Source organism: Pteronotus mesoamericanus, unplaced genomic scaffold (genome assembly GCF_021234165.1).
Source record: "Pteronotus mesoamericanus isolate MK-2021 breed Mesoamerican mustached bat unplaced genomic scaffold, CSHL_Meso_final contig_52, whole genome shotgun sequence".
NCBI lineage: Eukaryota > Metazoa > Chordata > Mammalia > Chiroptera > Mormoopidae > Pteronotus > Pteronotus mesoamericanus.
Genome location: NW_026555189.1, coordinates 7850251 through 7863997, shown reverse-complemented (window position 1 = coordinate 7863997; position 13747 = coordinate 7850251). Strand labels below are relative to the sequence as shown.

Here is a 13747-nt window from a genome sequence, read left to right as displayed (position 1 = left end):
CTAACCTTGAGCTCTTTTTTTTGTGATGATGAAAAAGTCAGCCATGAATATTATTCCCAAGAAAAAGGAAATTTGGTGGGGGGGGGCAAACCAGAGTTCAGTTTCAAAAGTAAAAGGAGAAATAACTCCTTGAAAATTTCAGCGTTTGGCAGACACTTGGGTTTGAAAAATTAATGAAGTAGAAAATTTCAGATAGATTCTAATACTGGGGAACCAGCAGTTTAAAAATCTGAAGAAAACACAAGACCATAATTTCAATTCGAGCCCCCATAAGAAATTTAGTGTATATTTACTTCTAATCACTTGAGCTTTTATTGAAACACAGAGAGGTAACACCTATTTGTATTTCAGTTCACCATCAATTATAATAGGATGCATAGTGTTTGAATCAAAAGTTTATCCTTTTCTTCAACCATTCTATTGGACAGAAGTTTACTATGACAGAAAGAAAATTTCTAGGATTAATAGCAAAAAACAGCATTAAATCATCAAAACATTCATGAATGGGAGTAAACTCTGAAGTGGCAGGGGGCAGATCAACTCTATTTTCGACATGAAGGCAGGAGAAAAGCCAGCAGTATCTGGTTCAACCATGGAAGAGTATATAGAAAGTTTGGTTTGCAGTTTGCAGTTTGCAGGTATTCGTGTGTTGTTTCCTCCTCAGAGGCTGGATTCCAAAATTAAGAAAGAAGATGGGAGAGAGATGTAGAATATAGTATTTAGTTGGCAAACTATGATTTTCCTGATATTTAATTTTCCTGATTCCGGTATAATCTCCTTCTAGGAAGGGAGAGGTGCCCTTATTACTTGAATCTTTTACAGGATCACAACACTCCAAAATGTTACAAGGCCATCATTACATGCATTATAAGGAAGTCAGTGTGTGTGAGTTTATCATTCCATATATATATGGTGTCCAAAGTATGTTTTATTTATATATGTATAAATAAAATAAGCAAAGAGTGAAATTATTCTGATGAATCTGCATGTATTCTAAGCTAAATTTCCACATGGCAATGAAACTGGCAAGTACAGCTAGTCATATAGCTAGCCAAGGGAGTTTGAAGAAGTAGAATACTGAAGCTAGTAGCTAAAGATCAATGTTTCAAAGATATGCTATTCTATTCTGAAGCCTGAGGGTATATATAAAGAGGAGTCACTGCCATAAAAGAATAAAACAGCCCTGGCTGGGTGGCTCAGCTGGTTGGAGCATCATCCGTGCACCAAAAGGTTGTGGCTTCTATTCCTGGTCAGGGTACATATCTAGGTTGTGGGTTCAATCCCTGGTCAGGGTGCATACAGGAGGGAATGGATTGATGTTTCTCTCCCTCTCTCTCTTCTTCCCTTTCTAAAAATCAATAAACATATCCTCGGGTGAGGAAAAGAAAAAGAGTAAAACATATCTGATCCAAGATTAGAAGGCTTGAGGAAGAAACAAATTCTACAAGATCCCATAATGATTTAAGTGAGGATCACAAGCTGAGGGCTTATCTGGTTGGAGCAGTGTCTTCCTTGAGAGCTCAGAAGAAAATGGTCCCAACTTAAGTCATCAAATAGGGTAGTTTGAAGACAGATCTACATATTGCAAGATCTATGATTCTTAACTTCGAGGTGGAAAAATAGAAACCGTTTGCTTCGTGATTCTTACACTTTAATATATAGAAATCTGTCTTCCTGGAATTTCTATCACTGATTACAAAAAATTAAATAAAATAAAAATTTCAATACTACAATTTTTACAAACATTAGTTCTACACTAAGCCAAGAGAAATAACTGAAAAATTTCCCCAATTAGTATCCATACAATGCTACACATTTTCATTAATTATTCTGTCTTTATATTCAACATCCACTTATAACAATCTATACAATCTTTTTATACACCTTTTTAATACTAACTCCTACTTGAAGCATATGCCCCTGTGGTTCCGTTGATCCAACTCTATAGTCAAAATACTTAGAAATATTCATAAGCCTCCTGGGGAGACCATTTTTGTATGTCTCAGACATGAGCAGGCTGTAAAAGGTGTGAGTGCCGCACTGATGACAGAGGCAGTTGCATTCTCTGGGTACCGACAGAGCCTGATTGATGATCACTGTGTCTGAATCAGCAGCATCCTATTGCAAGTGCGGGTGAACGTTAACAAAAAGAAGTCTAATTATACTGCGTCGGGCCTGTCTCTCAACCACTACAGATGTGAATTCCAAGAAAAGTAAAGTAAATGAATGAGTCATTCCTCCATCAATAACTGGTCTGATAAAGAGATATAATTTTCTCTTCTATCCCATTAAATACCCACTAAATTCTTTTACAACTTACCTCTGATAAAGTAGATTTGCAAACCTCTCTGGCCACTGATTCAAATTTGGGATCCTTAGTTAGGTTCAGCTTATAATTCCATAACAACTGGGTACAAGAAATAAACAAACTAACTTCAGTTAGAATTGTATGACATTTACCATCAATTATGATAAATATAAGTGATTTATAATAAATTATGACACAAATAAATGATAGTTCATTGTAAAGAGTCAGACAAAGCATATTCACATTTTTGTTAATGAACAGAAAAGGAAAACAGAATATTGCATAGGCAAAAGGGAAAAAAGTACAGACAAAATAACACACTACCATTTAGACGTCCCTTTTTCTTTTCTTTTCTTTCTTTCTATTTTTTTTTTTACTTAAGGGTAATTTTTTTAAAGTCAAGAAAAAAATTAAAACCAAAATCCTTGGTGAAGTTTTCAGAGAAAATATTAATAGGTAGTATAAGCTAAATTCTGCTTAAGCCAAAAAGTCTAACCCAAAAGCTCAGATTTTGGGGGTTAGTCTAATTATGCATGTTAGAAAATTTCCTATAATAAAAGCTCAGAAAAACTAGTATTGAATTTAATCAAATGCTTTTTAATGTGTCTACTGCGATAACATGATTTTTCTTCTTAAAATTAATATTTCAAATATTAAATTTAACCTCAATTCTGGAGTAAAACCAATTTAGTCTTGATGTATTTCCCTTCTTATATTTTACTGGATTCAATGCGCTACTCATTTGTTCAGCATTTTTTCATCTATGGTGCATCGATGGCACTGGCCTGTGCTTCCTTTCTTGTTATATCCTTGTTAGGAGATAGTAAGGTTATGTTAACCTCATAATGAAAAAGAAAATGTTTCCACATTTCTATTCTCTGAAAGACCACTGTTATTCTTCCTTAAATTTTTGTAAAGATTAACCAATAAATCCATCTGGTCCAAGAGGTTTCTTTAGCGGGGAGATTTTTATTTACAAATTCAATTTTTAAAATAAACATTGGATTATTCAGATTTTCAACATCTTATGTTAGTTTTGGTAAGTTTGTTTTTCTAGGAATTTGTCTACTGCATCAACATTTTCTATTTCAGTGGGCAAAAAATCATTCATGACTATCGTATCTCTTCCTTAACAACATTAATTCATCCCTGAACTCCCTATTATGTGGAAAGTTATTCAATTTTAAAAATTTGTTCCATTACCTATAATGGGAAAAATTATAATGCCAACCCATGTATTAGATTGTTAGGGCTGTTATAACAAAACAGCACAAACTGAGTGGCTTAAACACAGAGATTTATTTGCTCATGGTTTTGGAGGCTAGAAGTCTGAGACAAAGGTGTTGACAGCACTGATTTCTTCCTGAGGCCTCTCTTCTTCCCTTGTAGGTGGGCATCTTCTCCTTGTATCTTCTCATGCTCTTCCTTTTGTGTCTGTGTCTTCATCTTCTCTTTTCTATGACATCAATTTTCTGTTTCCTGTATACTATTTGTCCCTATTTTCCTTTCATATCTTTCCTATTCTCTAGCCTTGGGGTTGTAAGACACAGGTCAGCTTCTTTCTGAGCTTCTCCTCTGGCAGATAGAGTCTACTGATGAATTTTGAGTTTTTTCCTAATTGTTTTTAGCTCTATAAATAATGCCATAACAAATGTCCTTTTATAAACACATTTTAATCCATTCTTTTAAGTATAACTACACATAAATTCCAAGAAGTAAGAAATGCTGGACCAAAACATATATGCATTTTAAGATGACTGCTTTATAAATACGTTTTTCTTATTTATATTCCTATTCATAGACAAGAGCAGAATTAAGTAAACTTTTTCTGCAAAGGGCCAGAAAGGAAATATTTTAGGCTTTGAAGTACCTATTAGTCACTTCTGCAACTACTAGATGACTTTATGATGACTAAATAAAACAGCTTTAAAATACAGAAATCTGAATTGTAAACTTGATAAACACAAAAACAATTATTTCATATAATAGCTGTAGAAAAATATAAGCTGAAGTACAGAAATATTATTTGGCAGAACTTGCTGGTTTCTACAGTGGAGGGGTATTTGTAAATTTACCATGGCCCTTAAGCAGGGATTATCATTCTCTTTTTAAGAGTAAGATAATTTAAAAAAATATAATGCTTCCCAGAACAACATGAAAAACGTCCTAAAACTTGTAATCACATATATAAAGCACATGTGATGAATTATGAAAAAGTCATACTTACATGATTACAATCTGAAGAAATTTCATTTTCAGGCTAAAAGGAAAGAAAAAAAAAGAGAGGATGCTTTAAAAAATCTCAAATCTCGAGTTTTCAAACACCACCAAAATAAATTCAAAACAAGAAATCTGAATATTCCGCTAAATATGTTTCCTCAATATAAGCAGTAAAATGGGGCTTATATATTTTAGATTGCTAGGGAGAAATACAACAGGAAAGTAGATGAGATATAATCCCTTCCCAATGAATAGTATAATCTGGAGAAGGGGAAAATGAAGAATGTACTAGAGACATAGCAATAGTGACCTAAGGATCCTTCAATGACACTGTAATTCTGAAAGAAAGAGGATCAGGTACAATAAGGGTGTCTTTCTTTAAAGAAAGTTAGAAATCTAAGAGAAAAACAGGCTTATAAAGGAGGGTAAAAAGGTCCATCAATAATCTAAAACTTAGTCTCCCATCCCCATTTGGGGAAGCTGGTAATGTGTACAGAGAACTTCTATGTATTATGTTTGTAACTTCTATGAGTCTATAATTTTTCAAGTCTATAATTAAAAATATAAAATAAAAAAGAGAAATTATATGTATGTGTATGTAAAAACAAGTTTTATACATACATATATAAATATACATTTTTATATATATACATGTACATATTCTCTCATGAATACATTTGTTTTCTAAAGCAAGTTATATGTACCAAAGATAAAATAAACTTTGAATTCTATGAATTAAAGGTAGACTAGGTTATGCCTAATATTGCATAGCTTTGCAATACACATTTCCTTTAATTTCCTTTCGTTTCCTTGTTCATAGTATTAAAGGAGATACAATTGTAACACTACACACCATAATAAAGCACCATTTCCTTTGAGTTTCCACAGCATTCCAACCTGTTCAAAGTGAATTCTGTGTGCCTTCTATGATATATTACCAATGTAGGTTGTAAAAAGTGTCACTTTCAAATAAAAAGGTTCTTTCTATTTAAAAGTAAGTGTAAGACAATAAAGAAAATAGTCAGCCCTGTCCACTTAGCTCAGTTGGTTAGAGTATCTTCCCGATACACCGAGCGTGTGAGTTTGATCCCTGGTTGGGGCACATGCAAGAATCAACCAATCAATGCATAACTAAGTGGAAAAACAAAATCGATGTCGCTCTCAAATAAATTAAAAAAATATTTTTTAAAGAAATACATTGGTAAATATTAACAAACTGAGCAGCCACACCTAACATCACTTCAAGAGGAAAAAAGTTTCCAGGAAACTACTGATTTCACTGCAGGATTTAGTAGGCATCAATACTAACACAAAAACTCATTTTTGTACTTACTGATAAAATATTAAAGCTGACTTTATTGGATTGCTAGGTAATTGTAAGATTATAACATAGTACTTCTGAACTTTCTCTCTACTTGTTTAAGTAACAGAAAGTATTTTAATACCTTTCCTGAGGCGCCTTTCTGCATCTCAGAAATCAACCTCCATACTGAGTTAATTTACCTTAACTCTGTTCTCTCCACTTTAGCTCCAAATGCTTAATGTATCTCTCTTAACAGTTTAATATCAAGAATGCTTTTTGTAGGGTCAGTTTTCTATTTTATATCCCTTTAATCCCTCCCTTAAATTTTTTCAATCAGCAATTCTAGTTCTTTCTCAAACAGAGCATTGAAGGCAATTAACATCACTATTATTTCTACTCATACTCATTTCTGCTAAACAGTAACTTTAGATTACAGTGGCATTCTTGAAAGAAGTTCAGAGCATTAGATAATTTTCCAAATAACATAGTCTAATAAGATGTAAGTTATCCATGGGTAAAAAGAGTTGTCATGTTTACAGTCCAAAGGGACCTATCATAGCAAATTTATGATTGTTTTAGTGCTTGTTTCCCTTGAGTGGCAGACTGAATTATTTTCCTCAGTTTTTCACTCTTTAATAGAATCTGATATCCAGATCCTTTACCCTGTAACTCTGCCCAGCCTACTGCAATGGACTGAGCACACATATACCCTGCTCCACTGATGTTCCACTGATGTTAGGCTAGGCCATTAACTTGCATTAGCTAGTGTGATTTTAGCAAGATGAAATATGAGCATAGACTTCAAACATGATTGGGTTGTCTGACTTGTACTCTTACACTCTTGAGAACGTGCCCAGGTATTACCGAATGCTTTTAAAATTTTTGAAAAGAATTTGGTATTGGAGCATTTAAGGTCTTTTTTTTAAAAAAGATTTTATTTATTTATTTTTAGAGAAGAGAAAGGGAGGGAGAGAAACATCAATTGGATGCCTCTCACACACTCCCAACCAAGGACCTGGCCCGCAACCCAGGCATGTGCCCTGACCAGGAATGGAACCAGCAACCTTTTGGTTTGCAAGATAATGCCCAAACCACTGAGCCAAACCAGTTAGGGATATTTTTAAAATTCTTGCGGCACACTGGTTTGCCGCAGAAACACTGGTTGAAAATCACTGACTGGTTCAGAAAAACAGAACAGAGACCTGCAAAACACAAAATACGAAGCAGCAGGCCCAAACAGTGGGAACATCAATAATACCAGCCCAAATTGTACAGAAAATGTCACAGTTTAGTACTCAGCCATTTTCAAGACACTAAAAGACAGAAATCTCAAGAAACAAAAACAGATGTGGGTGCCGACACAGGTGTGGTTCTCAGATTGCACCTTTCCCACGATGTCCCAATCAAATCGCTTCATTAGACACAGTATATCTATTTCCTTAAAATTGTAAATGGAGTTAGACTTGATTATCTTTACTCTTATAAGAAGAATAATATGAGGAATAAAACCCAACTGCTAAGGTAGAATAGGGCTAAGAATGTTTTTCTCTTTTGTTAACAATCATTGAAAATACTCTGAAATGATCCCAAGAAATGAACCAACAAGGACACACGGTACTGAATAATGTACACAAAAGTGTGCTCAGCATTGTTGTGGAATACAGAAGATAAGACATCCCTAACCTGGGGTAGTTTACAGTCCAGTTTCAGAGATAAAATTGTGCAATCAAGACAGTAGGCAGGAGTAGGGACTTGAGCTGCATCTACAGGATTAGACAGAAGAATGATTTCCAAAGAGGATGCAGCTCGGATGATCCCCCAGGGCTCAGAAATAAAATAGAACCTTTTTTTAAACATAAACAAAAACTCACCCTTAAGTTATAGTTTTATTTTTATGTTTATATTAAAATAATTACTATATTATAAATAACTACATTATCTACTAGGCATGTGCTTAATGATTTTTTCAAAAGATAACAACATAATCAAGATAGAGGATGAAGAGCTAAAACTTTTCTTCTCACCACTTTGGAGGCTTTACCTCCACCCCTTGAAGTCAGAGGTGAAGTGGTGGCTTCTAGCCTGTGGCAGCATCAAATCAGAAGCTCAGCTTTGTCACATTTTAGCTGCTCTCTATCACTCTGGAGATTGAAATCTGGACTTTGAAAAGAAGTGTTCCTTACATTAACTGTTTCTTCATTGGAAATAAAATAGTTGTCATTTTAACAATGAAAAACTGGGAGGATAAAATTTTATAAAAAGCTTCATAAATAATTTTCCGTTAATTTGATGATCAAATTTTGTAAAAGAGACTGCTGAGGTTGCATATGTTAGTATCAATAAAGAAACTATGATAGAGGAAAAAGAAAGAGAACACGACATATATCCCCCAACCCGACAGACACAGTGACTAAAATAGAGAAGGAACTTAGTCAATGCTGAATAAATGACACAACAATAACACTGCAAAGGAGATAAGCACTGAGTTTTGGGAAACATTCGTCTAACTCCAATAAAGAATGTGATGTGTGTCGCAGGAAACAGAGAAAGCTGCCTCTTAACTGAGCTCTCGGTGCTACATTTATTCCTTACAACATGATGAACTGTAAGATAAATGTAATGTGTTCATTTTACAGATGAAGATACTGAACTACAGAGAAACCAAGTAATGTGTCTTCTAGGCACATTCCTAGAAGACAACAAAATTGGATTTAAATAATGACAGTAAGTGGCAACATATGCTTATTGTGATGCTGTCAGCTTGACACCTCTTCCAAAAGGCTTGGTAGGTCAGGTTAAGCATAGCGATGAGAGAAGGGGCCTTTGGGAGGCACAAGAAAAAGAGAGGTAGAGAGAATAAATAGATTTCAATTGGCATGCCATAAGAATTTGTAAAACATGCAATAGCTGACTATTTAGTCAGGGGCACTGATCTCTTTTCTCCTAGATTGCCAAATTAAAAAAATGACAACAGGCAATACAACAGTAGCAGCCTAGTGTGAATGCATCAAAATTATACCTATTTTTTTTTCCAGCTTGACAAAACATTTATTTTTTTTGGTGTGCTACACAACTTTAGCAATTAGTTTATGTGTGCCATGAGATGGAAAAGGTTGAAAATCACTGCTCTAGAGAGATTTGTTTGACAGATATATGATGAATTTAGATGTAGGCAGCCCAGGTAAGAAACTGATGGAATAATTAGATCAACTAGGGATCTTTGATTAGCCCTTGAATAATCACAGCAAGTTATAAAAAACTTTGCTTAGTTTGGCTTTTCTAAATCAATCATTTAAATGTTTTGGGTATTACTGCACTTTAATCTCCTAGTTGGGTAGCCAAAGCTGAAACAGTTGATCTTAGACTTAAAACCCCTAGCCCTTCCTTTAAGAATTGGTTTTAAGGAAAGAAGCAGAATGGTGGAAGAACAGTAGACTGTAAGAAGCAGTTAACTAGAGAAGCAGTGTGATTCTGGGTGGGCCACTTCTGCAGACCCGCGGACAAGTTTTAGACTAAAACAGGGATTTCTTCTACCTAGAATCCATGAACATACTTTAGGAATGAGAATGTATTAAATCTAAATATAAACTTCTGTATGTTGAGTACATTTTTCTGACAAGAGAATCCACAGCTGTTATGATCTCAGAAAGATCTACAGACAAGAAAAGATTAGGAACACTGGTCTAAAATGGACGAGATCCTTTCTAGCTTTATGAGTCTATAAAGTAGGAGTATTTATGGAGTTCCACATCTTTTTAATGCTGGTAATTTGCATATTATGATTTTGGTTCCTTTCTTCATCTTAATCATTCTCTGCTGGTCAAAGTCATAGCAAAGAGGTTTCAGAAAAAAAGAACTTAAAAGCTTGAGTCTGAATGTTCAACCATCACATTCATTTAAGAGGATGGTTTTTACAGAAAGTACAAGCCTGGAACTATGATTTCCCCAACGTGAAGGGGCTGAGTTAATGAGTCTGGAAGGAAATATTAAAGGATTCACAAACCTTGGAAGTTGTCCCAGTTTCTGAAACAAAAATGCTTGAGGGTTGGACTGTGTCTAAAACGTGGAACATTCTACAGTTACATCGACTAAAGTTGAACTAGCCATCAGATCACCCCGGTACTAAATTAAGTGACAACAGACTCTGTTTATTAATCACGTGGGAGAAAACAAACAAAAAATGTCATTTGTATCAATGTTTTCACGGCTCTGCAAAAATCTGAAGGCTGGGCAACAACTGGATGCCTCCTTCTGATTAGAGGTGTTCTGCTGCAGTAGTAAGTAAATTCTTCTCGGAGTTTATTCATTAAGAACCCAGGAAGCTACATTAATCAGTAAACTACACTAAGTAATCCATTTACTAACTTGGCCAAAACCACCTACCTACTGCCCACCAAGAAAGCAAACTCAATATAATATAGTTAGTAATGTTAGAGAAACCCAGGCTTTTAGTGTTGATAAACTTTCCCTGAGCAAGTATAAACTGAATCTTAACTCTTAGATTCATAATTAAATTCCTCTTAGTGCCTTATTCTGGGCTCAGAATTAATTTTTCTTATTTGTGCCGAGGGACAGCTGCTAAGCATTGTTTTTCCAAAGGGACAGCGATCAACATAGGCTTCGTGCCCTCCAACAGTGTTCTGATTCGCTGTAGAGTTGTTCTTTCGTATGACTGTTTTAACATTCATCCATTTTTTCAAAATGGACTTACTGTACAAGTCCAGTAGGAGATTTTAAAAAGGTATGAGAAAGAGATTACAGATACTAGCTCTCAAGTAAATTAGTATGGTAAGGAGATAAAACACAAGTCTGTACCAACCATCATACAAAGTTGAATGTGGAGTTTGTGGTGAGAGGGGGAAGGCCTCTATTTTAAAGAATGAAAAAGTACCCCCTCCCCCATGAGTAGGGTGACAGAAAGGAAATCAGAAAGCCTCATGGAGGAGGGTATATTTGAGTTGGGCCTTAAAAGGAAGTTGTAATTTGATGCTGTCATGCTGTGTGTATGTTGAGGAAGACAAGGGGGCGGGGGCTGTGAGTTGGAACGTGCTTTCTGGGTAGAAGGCAGAGGCTTGAGTGAGCCAGTGAGAAACCCTATGGTGACCATTCTTAGGTTTATGGATACATATCTGGTATCTCCTAATAGGTGCTGGAATAACTACGAAGTTTTAACAAAATATTAACACTGGTTCAATAATGGTTTCTAATAATGCAAATTAATGTTATATTAAACACAGTGTAGACAGTGATGATTTAATTTACTGTTATTTACCTATGGACTTCCCCAGTGGGTGGTGGGGTAATAGCTGAGAAATGCTGTATAGTTACATCTTCTTTATATTATTAACTTTGAAGGAGGAATAAGAACAGCTACTCCAGAAACTAGAAACACTCAAGTACTGGTCTATTCATAGAGTTTCTAAAGGCTCAAGAAGTTTATACTAAATGGACAAAAATAATACAGAAGCCCTAAATACAGAAAGGTTTCTAAAAATCCATCTCTGGAAAGCAGGTCAGATGGACTCAAATACCTCACTGAAGATAACAGGAAGCAATGTAAAGCCTTCTGCTGGGGCATAAAGGTAGGAACCAGCCCATGTAGTCAAGGAAAATTTCTTTTTCCTCTTGATCTAAATGTTTGCCTCTGGTCTGGGTTCAAGGAAAGGTCCTGATCATTTGACATGGTTGTCAGTCCAGGTCTGCTTCATCTTCGCTTTCTTGGTTTCCAGCTCAGCCAGCTCTTGCAGACTCATCTTGCTCAAGCCCGTGAGCTCCAGCTATTATTCAATCACTTTGGCATTCTGTGCATACAAGTCAGCAATTTCTCAGAGTCCTCTTCTCTTCTTCATCAATAGTAGACACGGTGACAGGGCTCAACTTGTCTGTGTCTTTAGTCTGTTTAGTCTGTTTAGTCATCATTACCTTCCTCGGAGGCTCTTTTTTTTAAAAAAGAATTTTATTTATTAATTTTACAGAGAGAGAGAGAGAGAGAGAGAGAGAAACACATCAATTTGTTCTTCCACTTACGCATTCATTGGTTGATTCTTCTATGTGCCCTGACCAGAGATCAAACCCACAACCTTGGTGTATTGAGATGTTGCTCTAAGTAAGCAAGCTACCCAGCCAGGGCCAGGAGGCCCTTGTTTCTGAGTATATATTGTATATCCATTTTCCCAAAACCCTGACTACTGCTTCATTCACAAAGAAGGTCACAAGAGCACTCCTCTGTTGGGACTGGTAGGAAAGGGACAGTCCACACCTTGCACACTTCTTTCTCTAATGTCTTTGAATGCCTTCAGGGCTCCAAAGATAGTCTCATCTTTTGTGTTACAAAACTTGTGGGTATGTTTGGCAGCATCAATTACACAGAACCAATGCCAGGGCCTCATGGGCAATTTCTCTGACAGTCCAGCACTAGGATCAAATGGCTGTACAAAGTAGTAGATGCAGAGGGGCTTCCTGCCATTGTCATATTCCTCCCAGTCTGGGGACACTACTTTAGGCATAGTTCAGGGGAGCAGCCCGAAAATTCAATGCCAAGAATAAAGTACTGTTGCTTCTACAGGAATGTGTTGAGTTTTAAAAAGGTAAAAGATAATAGGAAAGACCTCCAAATATTAGGGCCCATTCATCCCTGGTTCTTAGATAGTCTCACATAAATGTAGGGCAGGGATGGAGCTATGTTGAGGTCAAGACCTACCTGTCTTGTACCATGAAAATGAAAATAACCTCTGCCCTAGCCAGGTGGCTCAGGTGGTTAGAGCATCATCCCAAACATGCCAAGGTTGCAGGTTTGATCCCCAGTCAGGTCACACACAAGAGTCAACCAATGAGTACATAAGTAAGTGGAACAACGAATTGATGTTTCTCTCTCTCTTCCTCTCTAAAAATCAATAAATAAAATTTAAAAAATAAAATGAAAATACCCTAATATCCTTTAATTCTAAAAAACTACAGGGATGTGGGGGCTTGTACAACAGTGGGAATTAGCAAACAGTGCTGTTCTGGTTCAGATAGCATACTTACTTAAACATATAAATACTGGTAAGACTTTCAGCTTTGTCAAGTACTAATTCATTCATATTCACGGAAATTACATACCTATTCTGAAAATATGAGAACACAAAGCAATCTGGCTAATTACTGGACTTAATGACTGACCAAATAAAAAAGACTGAGCAACTCTTGACTCATGAAAGATGACCCATATCCATGACGATGTTATACCCCCAAGTTTACTTTGAGAAGTTAAATTACATCTTACTTTTAAGAAAACTCTAAAACCTGGTTAAACTGTCCAAATGGAAATACTCAAAATTAATATAACTTATCATTTTCTGTGCTCAAAGCAGGAAATGCTGAATAAAAATATAATACAGTAGTCGACTTTCTTCCATGGAGGGTATGTTTCAAGACCCCCAGTGGATGCCTGAAGCCATGAATAGTTCCAAACCCTATACACGTTGCTTTTTCCCCTATATATACATACATACATACGATTTTATAAATTAGGTACAGCTAAGAGATTAACAACAATACCTTAACATAAAACAATATACTATAATTAAAGTTATGTGAATGTGGTCTCTCTCTCTCTCAAAATGTCTTACTGTACTATACTCAACTTTTTGCTTAAAGAAAGCACTTTATGGCTTCTCTTTGGCATATCTGAATTGCCAGCATCACTTCTCTTACACTTTAGGTCTATTATTAAGTAAAATAAGGGTTACTTAAACACAAGCACAGCAATACCATGATGGTTGGTCAGATAACCAATGTGACTAACAGGCAAGTAGCATATACAGTGTGGCTATGTGGAACAAAGGAATGATTTACATCTGGGTGGACAACGTGGGACAGCATGAGATTTCATCACCCTACTCAGGTCAGAATGGCATGCAATTTAAAACTTACGT

General features: G+C 35.7%; 1 protein-coding gene across 1 annotated transcript in view; it reads right to left on the bottom strand.

The window, feature by feature from the left end:
• Window positions 1-13747, bottom strand: part of GLG1 (golgi glycoprotein 1) — a 104660-nt gene that overhangs the window by 44885 nt on the left and 46028 nt on the right. The window contains exons 2-3 of the mRNA XM_054579191.1: window positions 4536-4568; window positions 2321-2407 (exon numbers count right to left, since the gene is read on the bottom strand). Of these exons, the coding sequence (XP_054435166.1) occupies window positions 2321-2407; window positions 4536-4568 (120 nt within the window). The remainder of the gene's footprint in view (window positions 1-2320; window positions 2408-4535; window positions 4569-13747) is intronic.